We start from the raw sequence: 18,134 nt of genomic DNA, 5'->3' as shown, positions 1-18,134 counted from the left end.
GGGACAGATTGGTAGCCACAGCCTTCCCACAAGTTCATTACCTCTGGCTCGGCAACTGCTCTAGGCTTGGTATGCGTATAAATAAGAAAATAATGACATCGTTATCCAGGAAGTTTCATTTATATCTGGAGCATTTGGTAGAGTTTTATTCTCCTATGATATCACAAAAGTGTCTTACAGGAGCAACAACTCAGAGACTTGGCCAAGTACACAATAAAATGATTATAGATTTATACAACATTTAGAATATCATTACTTTCTTGTAATTTCAGGTGTGCTGGGGTGTGTGTATGGAAACAGAAGCAACAAGAGCACAGAAAACAAGCTGCTGGGAGTGGACATTTTCCCTGATGAGGCAGTACGGGAAAGACAGAAGTGACAGGAATATGGTGCTTCCCTCTTCCTTGACTGGAAAGGACAAGTGGCAAGTGAGTACAAATAATGAGATCAGAAAGGAGGAGAAAAGGAAAAAAAAGAAAGAAAAAGGTTGTGACTGAAAGTAATGTGCTCCAGAATACAATGTAGTGAACAACCGTAATTTTCCAAAGTAGTGCAGAAGTAGTAACCTGAATACTGTTAATACCACTGCAGGCAATTTATGCAAAATCAGGTTTCTTTAGTTGCCTTTACACCCTTAGCTATAAAGAAAACCCTTAGAAAGAGCTGAGGGCAAAGTTGGATTTGCTAGCTTGGGGCTCTGCCTGTTAATTGCTGAACTACATTAGATTATAAAAGTCTGAAACTTTGTATCCTGCAGCAAGACAGCGTCATGAATACCTGAATTTACCACCTGATTCCTGTGACACCTGGAATTCAGTGCTCAAAGAGAGGACAAATACAGTTGCTATAGGAAAGCACACGATCTTCTTTGGTGCGTTTTGGCAGTTCAGAAAGGGAAGAGTTTTTGGACACAGCCCTCCAACAGCCACTCTATACAGAGAAAAGAAAGCTCACTTTCTCTGAGAAGTCCTCAGAAATCCTGAGCTTGATAGGTTCTGGCACCACTGCACCAAAAAAAACCCCCTAGATCCGGTGCCCAGACGCTGCCAAATTCTGTCCACAGAACCTAGAAATTATGTCATTCTAGTAGAAATAACAATTGCTTTCTATGATTCAGCCGGGAAAAAAAACACACATACAATCAAACCAACACCAAAAAAAAAAAATCCACCAACCAAGAACCCTGGGATGCCACCAGGTCCTGACAGTGCGGTGCAAAGTCTCCGTCGATGTGGCGTGAGCCTCCGTGCTCACCTCTTCCTCACCTCCGGGCTCCCGCGAAGTTTTGCGGGACCGCTCGGCCGGCAGGAAAGGCGCGTGTTTGTGTGCGAGGGTGACATTTTGCTTTTCGGAGTCAGGGAAGCCGAACTTTTTGTACTTTTAAGAATAAATTATGTGAGGGGAGGGGGGGTGCCTTGCCACCCGGGGGATGTAGGGGACATGGTGTGTCCGCAGCAGGATCCCGGGATCCGCGCGGCGACACCGCCGCGCATCCGAGTTGCGATTTCCGATCCCCCTCCCGCTCCTCCCCGACCTCCCCCCCCGCCCCACTCCCGGCAGAGCAGCCGACGGGAGAGCGGAGACTCGCCCCCCGCGTTGGCAGCGGGGCCGGGGCGGGGGGCGGCGGGGCCGGGGCCGGGGCCGGGGCGGGCGGCGCGGCGATCCGGCGATCCGACGGGGGGCGCGGGGAGCCAATGGGCGGCGGGGATCCGCCGGCGCGGCTCGGGGGCCCCTGGAGGAGGAGGAGAGGAAAAACCACGGGATTGAGCTCTGTCAGTGGCGCTCGCTGCTTCCAAGGGGGAAGTGCCGGGGAATAATTAATGTTTTTATTAAATTGGAGGGAAATTTTTGCAGCCGATCGCCGCGCGTGGCCTTCAGGTGGGTCTTCCCCGCAACTTTGCCCGCCGCCCCGCAGGATTGCGTGGTGGCGGGCTGCAGAGGCGATCCTGGGGGAGAAGGTGGCTCGGTGCGTGTGTGTGTGCTGGGGGGGTGTGGGGGGGGTGCGTGTGTGTGTGTGCGTGGCTGCGGCTGGCGGGCGCTGCCGCCGCCGCTGCCGGGAGGTGCGCGGCGAGCCCCGCCGTTCGCCATTACGAGTTGAGCACACGTTTGCGAGAGTCGGGGCTGCCACTTGCGCGGATCGCCCGGGGGATACGGCGGGGAGCGTAAATAAAACCCTGCCTCTCGCCTCGCTTTCTGCTGCTGCCTCGGAGTGCTTTTGCTCCGTGTTTTCCTGGCAGAAGCGTGCAACCCAGGTGAAGGCAGAGAAGGGAGGGTTGTTTATGAATGGGACTCTTTGAGGTTAATTAACTATGCAAATTCAAGCAGTTCATTCATGGTTTTTTTTTTTTTTTTTAAATCTAAAAGCCATCTTGTATTCCCCTCTAGGCTGATTGGAGTCCACATCCCGAGGAAATCTCCAGATCAAATGCCCAGTAAATAAAACACTGAGCTAAGACTTGTGGAAAAGCTGCAGAATGGATGGATTTTATGACCAGCAAGTGCCTTACATGGTCACCAATGTGAGTGATCAGTTCAAAGTTGGTGTTTATAAACTTGACTCCGACTTATTTCTGTGGGGGAGTTTTGCAGACAGAGTATCTGCTTTGTTACCGCTGTAGGGGCGACTCTTCATCTGAGAGCTTTGCCTGCAAGATGAGCCTGTCGTCTTAGTTATTTCAATAAAGCATCATGTTCTTTTAAAGACAGTTTTGGGATGATTAAAAAATCATGCACATGATTAGCGGATGAGAGAGGCAAGAGCAGCAGCAGCTGCATTCAAAGTTTCTGGCTGCGTTTGCCTGCAACACTCAAAAGAACGAAGTTGAGGCAAACGTTAACATTTCCACCTCCCCACCCCCCCGCCCCCCCTTTTTTTTTTCTTGTTTTCGGGACTTTGCAAACAGTGTTATAAGTAACAGAGAGAAACAAAGCAGTCCATTATAATCTCATATCTGGATTCTGTGTAGTTTATGCAGAGAGGATTTGTGTGCTATTGTGTAGGTTTGTATACTTTAGATGCTAAAAATACGTGGTTGGTATTGTGTTGCTGCTTGAACACGTTATACATGTATCTGTACAAACAGATGTCTACGTAGATAAATAGAAATGTGTTGCGTTTAGGCACAGGAGTGTTTTGGAGGATGTTAGGTGCTCAGCCGTATCTTTTGCTCGGAATTGGAGGCTGCAAGACGATCATTTCCCTGTTTGAAAATGTAAAGAATTCATGCCAGCTTTGAGTATTCTTGATTAAATGAAAAAAAAAAAACACCTCAGATTTCTAAAGTAACTGATCTTTCCTGTTTATAGAATCCGCGTGGGAGAAACTGTAATGAGAGACCGACAAATGTCAGGAAAAGAAAATTCATTAACAGAGACCTGGCTCATGATTCAGAAGGTGAGGGCTTGTTGTTCCCCCCGCAACCCCCTGCCCTGCTTACTTACTAATGCAAAGAAGCTTTTTAAGAGCTGTTTATTTTGGAGATAAATATATCTAGACCAATCTGAATAAACAAGACAAGAAAATCACATTTACTACTGCAAAACAAACTGACAAAGGCAATAAACTGATAAAGTTGATATTCTTTCCTTGGCTTACCCTGTTGCATTTTAGGTACTGCTGCACATGTGGCACAGGGATGTCATACACTGAGACCAAGCCTTTGCAGCATCTGACACGAGTCATGGCACCTGGCTTTTTCACCTTTGGGCCTCTCGAGATTCAGGGCTTTCCTCATTTCTCTCATCTTTTAACATCCTTTTTAGTAGTGTGTGTTCACCGGTGGTAGCAGGAGCTAGAGTGCTAGTGTGGAGACTTGGTTTTCACACTAGCTTTACTGTAAAGCTGACAGTCAGGCTCCTGGTGTCTGATAGCCTGTTTCTGTTGCTGTGTAACACTGGTAGGCTTAAAAATTCTGGGAAATTCAGTTAAGGAAGTCTGGAATGGACCAAGTTTTGGCGGGCCAAAGATTTGTAACTTAGTCCCATCAGTAGCCACTCACATGATTGTACCTTGAGAAGTCTAGTCTAGCAATAGCTGTTAACACCTCTTTAGGTTACAAGGTCAGTATAGATGCTATGCCTACACTTCTGTAAGTATGTAAGACATACAGGAAGGTATACAGGGGCCTGCAACTTAGTTCTATATAAATCTTATCAGGGTAAGGACACATTGATACACTTTTCAAAATCCCTACTTACTTGTTTGGGAAAGTTTATTCTGGAGTAGATTGGAAAGAAATAATCTTTCTGCTTTTCAATTAAATAATTTCCCAACAAGAACACGAGGTATCAGTCCACAGGATAAATGAATAGCCTCTGTCATTTAAGTGTATGTAAATAGTTATCTGTCAGCATTCATAAAAGAGGAAGTCTCTCTCAAAATACAGTAAATTAAAAATAAGCCGTTTGTCAGTTCAAATATCCTACTTAATCTTAGCAAACAGAATTTTCATAACTGAGTTTCTGAGCTTTGCAAGTAGTCCAAATGCTGGTCTGGTTTACACCCATTGTAAGCAATTTATTTCAGTGAATTGCAAAAAAAGATAAGCTGCTGCAAAACTCAGTCCATGGACAAAGTGGTTTCACTTTAAAAAAGTACAGTGAGTACAGCATAGAGGAAATAGTGATGATTCTCTTGTCATACAAAGTAAAACATAAGAGGAAGTACAAAAGATTTCCTGTTTCTGTTTGCTATTGCAGCATCTCAGGTCTTTGCTTCAGAATTTTTATACGATAGGTACAACCCTACTAATAAAAATACTCAGTCATTGCTCAGGCAGAACTCCTGTTGAAGTCCGAGAGAGCTTAATCTGGGGCAGATATTGCAGGAGGAGGCCTGAATTGTGTAAGGAGGAGTAGTTCACCTGTAAGAAAGGTTATAATTTTTAACTGAATCAGCCTTTTGTAATATAGAACTTGTTTAAGATTCTGGTTATTATTTCAGGAGCTGATAAAATAATACAGTAAGTACTTTTTTTTTAATTAACAGGTGTAGAAAAATCATTAACTTGAACCTGAAAATATTTACTTCGTCTGTATATTTGGCTGCCAAAATAGAATTCACGTACATTGTTCTTCAGGAAAAATATATTTTTGAGCATATTTTAATCTTATGAAGATTAAAGGTATGAGTCTTTTATCCATGTCTTTGTCTTTTTGCAGAACTCTTTCAAGATCTGAGCCAATTACAGGAGACGTGGCTTGCAGAAGGTAAGGGAAAAAATTGCTTGTAAAAAGAGGAAAAACAACTCTGAAGGGGGGGGGAAAAAAAAAAGTCCTGAACTTGCTGTCTTAATGTTCAGCCCAATTAATTGAGCTCTAAAAGAGCCACCTCATGTGTCATGCATACATTAGAGCCTCTGATGAGTTTGTCTTTGGGGACTCTGGGGCTGCTCTACCCAGTGTCATCACAAATTACCAGGAGAAATTGCTTCCAGCTCACAATCACATCTGCTTTTGGCAAGAACTAATGCACCAAGACTTCAAGTTCTAAGCCTCTGTTCAGATTTTAATTGCAATTGATCAGGTTTATATTATTGTACCTCGAGAGACTACATACAGCCAGAACTGGGCTTGCTGTTTCCTTTAGAGCAGCACATATAATTATTTGGTGTTCTGGTGGAGTACTTTTCTGATGGCAGAAATTAGTTTCTCTGGGTTCATCGGGACGGGATGCTTCAAGATTTAAGTGCAAGTGTCTTCTTTCCACCTTGTTCACAACACAGAACATTAGGTGTGTATGGAATACTTAAAAAGTACTATTTCTTTTTTTTTTTTTTTTTTCAGAAACCTTTAAATATTTTGCATGTTATTTTTGTCTTCATATTTGTAGTTGTGAGATTGTGTACTGGCTGATTAGAAAACTGACATCGCTCTGTTTTACACCTGCTTGTGCTTTTAAGTGTTTCAGATAATCTTGCAGAGCACATTCTACTAAAGAGAGAAGGTTTTAGAACAATAATGTAGAAATCTGAATTTAGAGTAGCTGTTGGAAGATTCATTTAACAATAACAAAAAATGTGCTGCTGCATTAAGAGAACTTTAATAAAATGCAAGGTAGCTTTCTGTTTGTTGAAGTGTATTTGTTCTCTTCAGCAATGTTTTCTGATTTTTTTTTCTTTGATATTTACAATACTGTTTGTTTCAAGCATGAAGATTTTTATGCATTGTCTGTTCTTAATATTTCCGGTTGAAATTCATATATAAACTTCTGCATCTGAAATAAACATAATTTCGATGCAAGTTAACATAGTCTCTCCAAATTTATCTTGATTTAAGTGGATGTGACTATTCACATATGTTTAATTTTTATCATGTACTGGACTATGCAGAGTTGTTTATAGAATAGATGTTATGCTTTTTTGGGAAAAGAGGGATGTTGGGGTTAACTGCTTGCTGTTGGTTTTCATAGAAGGAGGGAAATACTGCTGATGACTGCTTACCTACATACTGATTTTATTTTAAACAGCTTTATATATAGTTAGTCAAGTTCTTAACCTGTAAGTAAGTTGTGGGGTATTGTTTATTTTTCAGACATTTTTATTCTCCTAACATTATTTTTAGCATGTGATTATTTGGTATATAATCAAAAAGTCCTCTTTAAATTAATGGATCAGAGGATATATTTTTATGAATTAATGTGATCCTTTCCTAATCATTGAAGACAGGATGTCCTATACTAAGATCATTTTTGTAGTATAATGATCAGATACAACTGTTTCTGTCTCCCTGTGGTAATTTTCCTAAGGATCTCTTTATTTTGTATCATCTCATTCATTCTAACAAGCCGAAAATATGTTAAAATACTACTCCAAAGATACTGTTTTTTGATGGAGAGAAGAACTTTTAGCTTGATTTTTCACTGACATGGACGTTTTTGTTTCTGAAAATGATTAAATTTCTTTGATCATAAGTCAGAAAAATGCAGACAAATTCATAATGCATGTGCAGATAATAATGTAAGTTTGAAAAATAATAAGTAATTTAAAACTGATGTAATAATTTTTGCAGGTATATAAATTACTGTAATGACAATTTTTATTCTAGAGGCACTGCTTATTTTAGACTAGAATGAATTGTTTGAAAGCCTTTTTTTCTCTTTAGCTGAGTCTATTTCACTTAATAAATTTAGATAGGTTTGGAGAAAGAAAAGTGTCTAGTCCTCTGTTAGCTAGGTTAAGGTACCTTTGTAAAAGCAGACAGCATCATCTGGTAAGTATTTAAAAACAAAAAAAAAGTTGCCTTTTTATCTAGCAGAGGATCATAAAGCTAAATAGTGTTATAATTGTATTTTTCCCCAGCATATTACAAATAAATATTACAGATTTTTCAATGTTCTAGAAATATTTTAAAAAATCTACGTGTTTCAGGCCACACCATGGTTTTAGATGTTTCATAAAACACAAACTTTGCATGGTTTTTCTAAAGGCTAAACTAAAACTGAAAGTCAAGATGAGAAAATCAAATATTGAGCTATTAACTTTGTCCCAGATTTTTATTTAAAAAACTCACCCCAAACAACTTTTAGTAATCTTCATAATATATTAGTGTTTGAGCATATTGTAGCTCTGCTCAAATGCCTACATGGATGAGCTTAGCCAGGAAACAGATTTTGAAATCAAACTTGTTTACCCATTGCTAGATGTGTCCATTTATGTTCTTCTGGACCTTCATAGGCTAGAAGTCTGCCAATTTGGCAACATGAGTAATGTTTACATATTTCTTTTCATAATGCTCTGGAGCCAGGGAAATGACCATGAAATCTTAAAACATCTTGACCCTTTTTAAGAAAAGCAGTGGCAGCTGACCAGGTTTCTCCCACGAGTTCAGATCCCCACTGGGGAGTAACCAGGTCAAAAATCTACTTAGGAGAAGATAGTGAGTTGCATTTTATGACACACAAAAAATGCTTGTGGATTTTTTTGTTTTGCTTTTCCTGAAGCTATCCTTACTACATCACATATTTTAGTCTGGAGATTTTTACAGTTAGCGTCACCTGTGACAAGTTGGTGGTAAACAAGTAAATAGAAATGTATTCTTTTCCTATTGAAAATGATGGGAGGTTCACATGTATTAAAGAATTAATCCAACATGTAAACAATTCAGTGATGTCTTTAACATTTTATTATTCCATGATTAACAAGCTGAATACTACTTACAGAAAACTTACAAATGTGTTCCACTAGCTGCATACTAGACTTTTATGGAAATGAGTTTTGCTTCTTGCTCTCTGTAGTATTAAATATGTAAGGAAGAATATAAATTATTTCGGTGTAAAGCTTACTCTGATTAAAGTTCTCTCATGTCAATTGTTATGCAGGACAGAGATAGATTAAAACAGTTTCCTGATGCCAGAAATTGAAAGTGGAAAGCCTTTCATAATTGTCTCAATCTTCAAACTTGAAAGGAAATGGTTAAAATTGCCTATTGCTAACCAAGGCAATTGTTATTCAGATATTATCTTTTGTTTTATATTTAAATAACTAGATGACAGCGTTTTGTCACGATAATATTATAAAATAACTTTATTGATTCTGTATATTTGGAATCAGATTGGTTTTGGCGGATAGCAATTGGTCAGTGACTTGAAAAAAATGGTTCAAATATTAATCTAGTGTTATCTCATCATGGTAGCTCTTACTTCTTATTCTGGAATAAAAAGAAGAGAAATAACAACTTCTTAGTGAGAGAAAGTCTCCTTTCCATGGTGAAAACGTTTGTTTTTTGGGGAATAATAGATTAACAAAAAACTAGATTTTATTTAAAATCACTCTTTCGGATACCAGTTTCTCCTGCAGCTTGATAAAGATACGTAAAAGGCATCCCAAGCAAAGGCAAGTAATGAATTTATGCATTAAATCTGCTGCTTAGAGGAATAAATAATATGCTTCTCAATGGCAATAAACTGTAAAATAAACTATAATGTTCTTTGGATGACTTGAAAAAGTACAAAAAGATTAAGTGGACACTAAGTAGTTTGAGATAATAGCTACAGGTAACGGATTCAAGCCTCTACTGCAGCTTAGCTAAATTGAGTGGATGGCTACTACAAGCTGGTATTTAAAAGCTGGTTCTTGATATTGAAAAGTAAGTTATTTCTCTCAAATATTTAATATCCAAATTTGAAATGAACATTAGGAAATAAGTTTCTGCCCTCTGTTCTCCTATTGTGAAGGATACAGCAGTGTTGGCGGTGATGTCTAAGCTAGTGTTGACTTCTAATTTATTTCCTAAATGATGAGGTATGAAAATAAGTCGTTTCTAGTTCTCAAAGAAAGTACCAAATCTTCAAATACTAGTTTAGTTAGAGTGACTTCATTTAGATCAGTAGATGTGTAGCAGCTTACTATAGCTAACTAGCTTTCTTCTGCCAAAAAGTTGTAAAATTTACCCAGTGTAAGGCAAAAGCTATGTAGCCATATTTAAGAACTATCCATATTTTTATAGGAGTAAGAATAATCAGGAAAGGATAATTTAATACCTCCATGGCTGAGAGCAGTCTGATGGGGACAAATGCTCTAAAAAACAGTGAAAAGTTTTTCATTTCTGAATTTGTAACACAGAGAATAGCTTTTTTTTTTTTTTTTATTCCAGTGATCTGACAGATTTGGCTTTTAAGTACTCACAACTATTGATCTTAAATATCTGTGCACAATAAAACGGGGAAAAATTAGGTTAGGCAAAATATGGGGGAAAGGTGTTCTTTTAAAAAGAAATCCAAAAGAAAAAATCCATGAGAAATCTACAAGTCTGAAAGTCCCTGTAGCAATAAACTTTTAAATGTTTTTCTTATTTGCTGGAGAAGTAAATGCCTTTTTACTCAAAATAATAATTTTCAAAGGCATAGTGGGGTTTGTGAACCATGAGGGATGTAGCAAAATGTTAAATGCAAGTGTTCCTTTTAAGCTAACTTTTTCTCATTTTTAGTATAGCAGCAAATGAAGAGCAGATTCTGCAAACCCATCTTCATATTCCTAGGGATTATTCACATACGGAAGAATTTTGAGATCTGGAGCTAGTTTTGAACTGCATTTAAGTTTATTAGTCAGAGCATCTCGCTTTATGTAAAAAGGGTTTGGGGTTGTTTTGACAGCAAATCCAGTGCTTATGGGAAATAATATTTTTTACCATCTTGAAATTTGTCACTGTTTTGCCTTCTGAATGCTCCTTTGTTAGAAACAGTTGTTCCTGTGGAAAAAAACCCCACCAAAACAACAACCAGAACTCCCTTCCCCACCCCCCCAGTTCTTTCAGGAATACTTGAAATTTATACAATCTTTCAGATATTCAGCAGTGGCAATGAATCAAAGAAAACTCAATAGACTCGTTACTGTTGAGGCCTGAAGTCTTATTTTAGCTGAAGCCAAAATACTACTGTTCATATATAGTTCCCTGTCAATTTCAATTTCTTTTGCCACTTTGAATAAATCATTGATATTTTAAAACGAATTGCCCTTATTTCTAAAAGTGAAGCTTGAGGTCAGAGAACACAGTACTGCAGGAAGTGTTCTGCTACCCAAAATAAAGTTTTAAGTGAAGCGAGGAGGTTTGCAGCTTCTTGTTTTTCTGGAAAGTTTCCGTTTTTTAACAGGAACACCTTTCCCTGGAGTGCAGCTGAGCTGTTGGAAGCAGTGTGTGATTGGGAGAAGGAAGAGTTAAATTTAAGGCCTTTATAGTTCGCTTAACATTTCATTTATTAAATACATTCATTCCTCAGCAGGTCTGTGCTGCATCTTGAGACAAAGCAGTGAAATCAGTGTGTTTATGCCTAAAGTTCAAGTTTACTTTGCTGTAGCTTTCTGGAAGGGTGTGACATGAAAAGCTTGTGGTTGGGGCCACATGGTTCATGCTGGACTGTGTTTTTGTGAATGGAGGCAGAACTCCAGTTCTGACTGCTTGTCTTGAGGAATTGCTTCGGAGATCAGCTGTCTCATTCACTGGCAGAAAGAATGACTCATACATCTTCTGCCTTGTTTGGCTCCAGGTCATTGTTACAGTGGATAGAGCTGGTTTTAATTAAATATTAACTCCTTTTGTCCTGGATGCTTGTTAATGGGGACTTTTTATTTTTGTTTATTTGCCATGAAAGCAAGCTAACAGGCTCTAGTTTTAAACTTTTTTTTTCCAAATTGCTTTCCCTTTGCAAAATGAGCTGTCACTTCAAGTTTTCAAAGGCTTTTTAAAGCTCTAAAAACTACAAACAAGCATTAAGTATTTTTGTGCTGTGAATGTTTGCTTTTGGCAAACTGATTTTGACTCAGTAGGTAGTGACACTGTAAAATCTAAACTGATAATATCGTCAAGATCATCATTAACATTTCTGTACACTTCCCAAATCCTCTTGAGACATTATAGCTATAATCAGAAGAAAAAGAAAACTTTTGGTAATAATCTAGACTGAGCTGGATAGCTTATGCTGCAGATGTTGTCTGCTTCAGGAGTCTGAGACTTGATGATTCTGAATGTGGAATGAACTGATGTAGCTGCTTCTGCTATTAGCAGTAAGAGCCACGTGCTTAATATCCTTCAAACCCTTTTATTAGTCTTTTAGAATATACTTGCCTTCTCAAACCTCCATAGTGTAGTAGCTCAGGGAAATGTTCGGTTAGATGATCATTTCAGGTATCTTTTTCAATTTTCCTCTGAGAGTGGAAAAAAAAAAGTTTCAGTGATTTATGCATTCTGTCGTGTGTTGAGTATGTTAACGGAAGACCAATGAAGATTTTATGGCAGTCTTGTTGGATTGGAGTATTTGTGAATAAAAGAAAACAGGAAATGGATGGCATACATATATAAATGCGCAGACAGTTGCAACACTGCAAGTTAACATTTTTCTTTCAGACATTCAGGTTGAAGTGTCTTTACCAGCCTGTTTAATTTGCTACAAAGTCTGCCTGTAATTGTCCAAACTAGAAGTACAAGAGCCCTCTTGCCTTTGAGGAATGGGATGATGTATCCCAACAATTTGCCTTCTCACAGCAAGATGCTGGTGGAAGAAGTCTGTATATTGGGCTGATGATGGTTGCTTGCATTTCTGCAGTTATGATCATGTGTGAGTTTCAGTTCTGCTGGTTTAAAAATAATATCAGATTAAACGAAGGAATAGTTTAAGTTCTTATTTCCAACAGTTAGCGGGTCCTTTTAATTTTTTTCTGTAGGCTTGTGGGCTTGTTTCTAAGGTATTGACGCTACTAAAATTCCAGTAGGAAATATGTGTTCCTGCGTTGAACCTTTGGATGTTTTTATTTTTGTTGTTTATATTTGGCAGGATTTTAAACGCTTCTGAACTTGCTATATTCCTTTTCCTACAGAGGCTTTTAAGGCTACGTCAATATTGTATTTAAAATGCATTTTGACAGCATAGTCCCCACCTATTTCTAGAGTACTGATAAAGTGGTGCACCTCGATCTCTATTAAATATCCCTTTATAAATTTTGAGGGTCCCTGAATGAAGTATGTTTTTCTTGTTTACTCCAGACCAAATCAGGGGTAATGACAATATCTCTAAAGTGATATACTGGTTTTCCGTGACAGTTCAACCAGATGCTTTTTATTTTTTCTTACTCTTTGGCTGAATAAAAAAGGACCTCATTTACTGATATATACGTAAATCTCTATAACAAATTCATTCTGGAGTAAGTCAAGTTAAACTGATAAAACAGAATAAAGCATCAGTGAAGCAGACAGACACGCAGAGTACACTCTAGAAAGTTATGTAAGATTGCTGTTCCGGTTCTGCAATCAGTAAGTGTAGCCTCCTGATTTCAACAGGAGGGATTTTTGATTTATTTTAGCGTTTTTCAGATAACCTGGTTTCACATAACATACATATATATATAGATACACATGTATAAAAAAATGTATGTGTGTGTGTCATACGAGCCTCCTTGCTACATTTGAAAATGATAGCTGGCTTAAGAAAAATGTGTGGGATGCGTCTTCTGTAAACAAGAAATTACTTAATACAATTACTTTAACTCTGAATGTACTCACAAACCCTTCAAAAACAATTGGAAATGTAAAAAATCCTTAGGAACTGATTTTTAAGTAGGAGACCTTGATTTTATAATTGAATTCTTCTGTGACAGTCAAATATTTGGCATTTTTGTAAGGAAAGTGCCTAACATTCACATGCAGTGAATTGCATGAAATGCCAGAAATTGCAGTGTTTGTATTTGGGCTCATATTGTCCCTGAGTTCATTTCTGGTAAAAGACCTGTGGCTTCTCTGGACGGAAGAGAAGTTTAATGCGTAAAAAATATAGTGAATATTGGTTATAGTAAAATATATGTTTTATACCGCTTCAAACTTTGAGGAGCTAACGTGTCCTCAGATGTACTTGTTTCTTCTAAAAGGATAGCTTACTGTAATTTTTTTATTTTTATTTAAAAGACCAAACAACAAAGCAACAATAGCTATGCTTTTTTTCAGAGTAATGCCAATTACCCATCATGTATTTATCTTGCTCACACTTCTTTTCAAACCTATGTTTGCAGATTACCCAAGGTCATTTGTTCTTAAGGAATATTTGCTGCAATTAAGACAGTAGGACTTTAAACATTTGTTTTAAAACTGAGAGCAAATAATTTTTTGATATAATAAGCCTGATTCTGAACTCTTTACCCAGGAAAAAACTTCCAGTTAAGTCATTAGAAATATTTCCTGAGTAGAGAGTAGAGATCTGGTCCATGAAGAGTACTGTAGTGAACATTCAAAATAATTGTGAGCAATTATTATTAAATACGTATTTTTACGTATTTTTACTTGTAAAAACTTCTGTTGAAACTAGTAGCAATTGCACATATATAAAGGAGAACTTACGCTTCCTAAACTTAGAAAGTGTTCTGAATGGTGTTAAAGTTATATTTTATCCTTTAATGTGTTTAATGGTTTGATAGTCACAGTTTCGATAAATGATAATATAATCAGTATTTACCTGTCAAATCTTGATGGGTAACCAGGTCATGGCAGATGTTAACTTTTAATTCAGATCATATGAATTATTTGCTTGTCTTTAGACAAAGACTGTGTACATTAAAATATTTTCAAACAGATGATTTTATGCGGCTTTGCTGTGACGATTCCAGTTAGTGTATGTTGAGGCAAAGATGACGAAGTTCAGATCTGGTAAGCTGGATCTCTCTCGGGATGTACGCAGAACCGGTCGTGCTCTGAGGATGCCGCTTCTCAGCATTATGTTCTGCAGTTATTCAAATGTACTCTCGTATAATACCTGTTCAGTGGTATTTCAGCTTAAATTATTTAAATGAGTTTACAAAACAGTATAAAAGATGGCTAGTGTCTTAGATATACAGTGAAAAGGAACTGTGTTATCACAGACACAAAATTTTATATCAGCAGACCATGAAACAATTGTATTTTATAGCTCAGGTTTGTGATGAAAGTTTCCTAAAACTGGATGGTGAATGGATGATAATAATGGTTCTTACTTTAAGTAAGTCTTCTTTTTCGATGTCTGAAATGTTGTCCTTGAAGCAGGAATTCTGTGGTATGGTAAAATAATTCTTTTTGAGTATTTAAAACAATAACAAAAACCCCCTACCGTGTTGGCTGACTGCCATGAAAAACTGGAATCCCCTTCAAGCAAGCTGAAGGTGTGGTGGTTTGGGGTTAAAAATGCACAGGTGTTAAACATGAGGATTTGGTTTTTATGCAGACTTTCCGTGCAGATATTTTGAAAATGAGCACGAATGGTTTTTACCAGTGGCATGGTAGGTCCAGACCCTGGTGCAAGGAGTGAGGCAGGGCCAGTGCCAGTGTCAGCCTTCACGTCCTCCTGTCCCCATCGCTCTGTGCCGGGGCTGCTCTGGACTCGTGCCGCACCGCACAGCTCCACCCCAGGGTTTAGCTGATATTGAAATGATTCGCTTGCCTGATTTTCATACTGAACAATGAGAAAAAAAATCCTAATTTTAATCTTGTCCGTCTTTCAAATTAAGCACAAGAGTCTTTATTTATGCTTTAATGGCTTCTTTTAATTCTTTCCTTGTTTTTGTTTTTTTGTTTTTTTGTTTGTTTGTTTTTTGTTTTCGTTTTCCTTTCCTCAGCTCAGGTACCTGACAATGATGAGCAGTTTGTGCCAGACTATCAGGCTGAAAGTTGTAAGTATAATGTGAATCATCACTTTCTTAAATATATGTATTTGTATATTTATATCTGGATCTTAATATTTGTTATTTATGTGTCATCTGCGGACATGTGATAGCTCCTTTCACTGGTCGGTGACATCAGCACATTGAATAGGTAAAGTAAGTGGCATTTTGGTGTGCAGCCAAAAGAAGTTGTTTGGGCTGAAGGTATAACCTTTAGCAGGGGGCCCTCTCCTATAATTCCCACCCCACAGCCCTGGAGAGGCAAGGAGAAGCTCATGTTGTGGAGGTGGAGCGAGGAGAGGAGCATGTTGACTCGGTACAGATCAGAAACTGTGAGACGTAGGAGGCAGTTCTGCTGAGTAGAAATCGGGCAGCTCGCCTCGTTTTGTGTATCGATAAATAAGTAAAATTCTCCACATAATCAATCAAATACAGCCACTGCTCCAGCATTTTTAAGTCCTCTTAGCATGTGGCGTTTTGTTACTCAAACAAAATTTCCCTTTGAATTAATGGGAGGAAGCAGGAGTTTTGTTAAGCTGGATGCTTTGCATTGTTTGCTACTTTATTTAACGTGTGCCCAAACTTATTTTTTTTAAACTCGTACCTCTCAAATCTTCCTTCTTCCTGCTAAAGTGCTACTGTTCTGTTAAACGCTGGCTCCCCTTGGCTGTACCTGCTGTTCTGTGGTTTTTGGATGGTTGCAAGGGCGTATTAAAGACATGACATGAGAAACGTTATTCTGATAAAGTCACAGACTTCTTCCAGCTTCTTTATGCATCTTTCTTCCTCATGGCGAGGCTTCCCTCCATCATCAGAGGCCTCTTCTACACTGTGTCTGCTGATTGCAGCAGAACGCACGGTAGCTTTTCCGTTTTGCTAAATAACTTAAATAATTTATCCTATCAGAATGAATTACTGCAGTTCACTAAACCAGAGAGCTGTTAAATACAGCATTCATGTACTGAAATATTAGGATTAAAATTAGAGAGATTAGAAAGAATTGCATTAGAATAGTCTTTAACTCAAAAAAAAAATTCAGATTTGTTGAGTTTTCTTATAAAGTTTTTAGAGGGTTTTCTCAGATATTTAGAAACTGTTTTTAGAATTTATTGAGAGTATTCATAACAACATGGCGAGGAGAGAAAAAAAAAGAAAAAAAAAGTGTTTTTTTCTTCCACTGGACTCTGTTAGTGTACCTGCACAGCAGCAATTTATTTTTGTTTCTCTCTAGAAGTTCCTATACATATACCAACCAATGATCACAGTCACTTTTAAAGGTGCCCTTTGTAACAGGTTTGGTTGTTGTTGTTGGGTTTTTTTTTTCCATTTCTGTATTCAAAGACTGTTTTTTTTTTTTAATTATAATATGGAAGCCAAAACTATTCTATAAGTTGAAAATCAGATGTGTTATCCTATCTACAGAGCTGTGTCCAAATATAGTCATGTATGCATATGTCCTTTGTGTAAGAGTACAAAGTTCAGTTAGGGCTTCTATTAACCCACAATTATAGTTACACAACAAGTCAATGATTCTTGGAAAATAATTTGTGAACTGTGAATGAAAGCCCTATTGAAGCTGCTCACTGCTTTTGGTGATAAAGAAATTCTCCTAATATGGCTGTTTTATTAATGCTGTTGTATTTCAAAGTTACTTAGCCACAGCTTACACAGTATTATCAAAGGAACATTTATTTCTTCATTTCAGTTGGTTTCTTTATCTTAAGTAAAGGTCAGGAGAGCTTCCTGGAGAGTTACTCTGGCAAAGGTTATGGAGTTTCAGACGTATACTTGGATATAATGTATGTAGCTGTGGGCTCTGCGAAACAGGAATGGAGATCAACATAACCAAAGCCATAGGGAAATTAGTGCTGCCAAAGTGGCACAATTCTGACCGTTTTCTCTAGAATCCAAACATGCCTTCAAACTCTATTACGACTGACTATATATAATCTATAAGGTTGTACTCACCCTGTTACTGGCAGGAGCACTTGTTTTTGTTGGTGTTTTTGTTTATTTTTTTTAATTATTATTTTTTAAACATGGGAGAGGACATGCAAGCTTTCAGAGGTTCGGTGTTTAATACACTTAGTTGAGCCAGAAATGGTGAAGGACAGAAGTGTAAACCAGTGAAGGAGCTCACAGCCACTTTAGTTCAGAGGCAACCAAACTGTGATTTGCTGCACAAATGTCATTTATGGAACTGTATATAAGTAGGAGTGTGTGAGTGTGATGTGCAGAGTATGTAAAGAAAACTGAAGTGCTCCCCTGAAACAGTTACAGTCTGTAGTTCAGGTACAAAAATTAGTGTTTTATTTCTAACTTCATTGCTTGAGAAATGGGCTTTAAATGTGAGGTAGATTTGGGGTCTTAAATTGAAACTTGTAACATTGAAAGGGGTTCTTGAGAAACTTCGGTAACAGTAGCAGTCGTTAAAACTTTCTTGCCTAGAAATTGCCAAGTTGGTCAACTCTGGAAGCGAAGATGTGGAAGGTAGTGAAGGAATCGATACTGCCAAGATCATGTGCTGTGTCCTAGCGCTGAGCAGGATCAAATGCCCCTTAAAGTGCTGTGGGTTTTGTGTTTCTTTTCTGTAATAATGATTTTAACTAGTGAAACTGCAGTGGTATTAGTAACTAAGAGAAACATTTAGTTTAGATTAGATATACAGTCCACTTTATCCACTTAGGGATTTAACTTCAAAGCTAGCTTGGGACCATGAATATTTCAATTATGAGTTGCTATTAAACTTCAGTCAGTTTTCAAAAAGCAAACATAACATATATATTTATAGTTAGGTGTGGGCTTTAGATATTATGAGTGAGATCAACAGCTAGCATAACTTCACGTGATATTACTGACGTTACTGGAATTATGCATATTTCTACTAGCTAAGAATCCAGCACGTCAAACTTCCCCTTAATGCTTTAAACCTCAGTTTACGTGTTTAAAGTTGAATTTATTTTGTTACACCATTATGTCTTCTGGAAAGAGGTCCTTCCTACCATAATAATTTTAGAAATGTCT

At 37.9% G+C, this 18,134-nt stretch overlaps 1 protein-coding gene across 7 annotated transcripts in view; it reads left to right on the top strand.

Moving 5' to 3' along the window:
• The first annotated feature begins 2,474 nt into the window (after positions 1-2,474).
• ETV1 (ETS variant transcription factor 1) overlaps positions 2,475-18,134 on the top strand; it is a 64,121-nt gene continuing 48,461 nt past the window's right edge. For 2 of the 7 annotated variants that reach the window (XM_009988250.2, XM_009988248.2), the window contains exons 1-4: positions 2,475-2,519; positions 3,307-3,394; positions 5,161-5,208; positions 15,066-15,119. In XM_009988250.2, the coding sequence (XP_009986552.1) occupies positions 2,475-2,519; positions 3,307-3,394; positions 5,161-5,208; positions 15,066-15,119 (235 nt within the window). Of the gene's footprint in view, positions 2,520-3,306; positions 3,395-5,160; positions 5,209-5,670; positions 5,732-15,065; positions 15,120-18,134 lie in introns of those variants that run through there. The other 5 variants (XM_009988254.2, XM_009988251.2, XM_086614363.1 and 2 more) reach the window with 4 other exon arrangements.

Source organism: Tauraco erythrolophus, chromosome 7 (genome assembly GCF_009769465.1).
Source record: "Tauraco erythrolophus isolate bTauEry1 chromosome 7, bTauEry1.pri, whole genome shotgun sequence".
In the NCBI taxonomy this organism is placed as follows: domain Eukaryota; kingdom Metazoa; phylum Chordata; class Aves; order Musophagiformes; family Musophagidae; genus Tauraco; species Tauraco erythrolophus.
The sequence above is the reverse complement of the archived record's forward strand: the minus strand, read 5'-3'. Positions and strand labels throughout refer to the sequence as shown.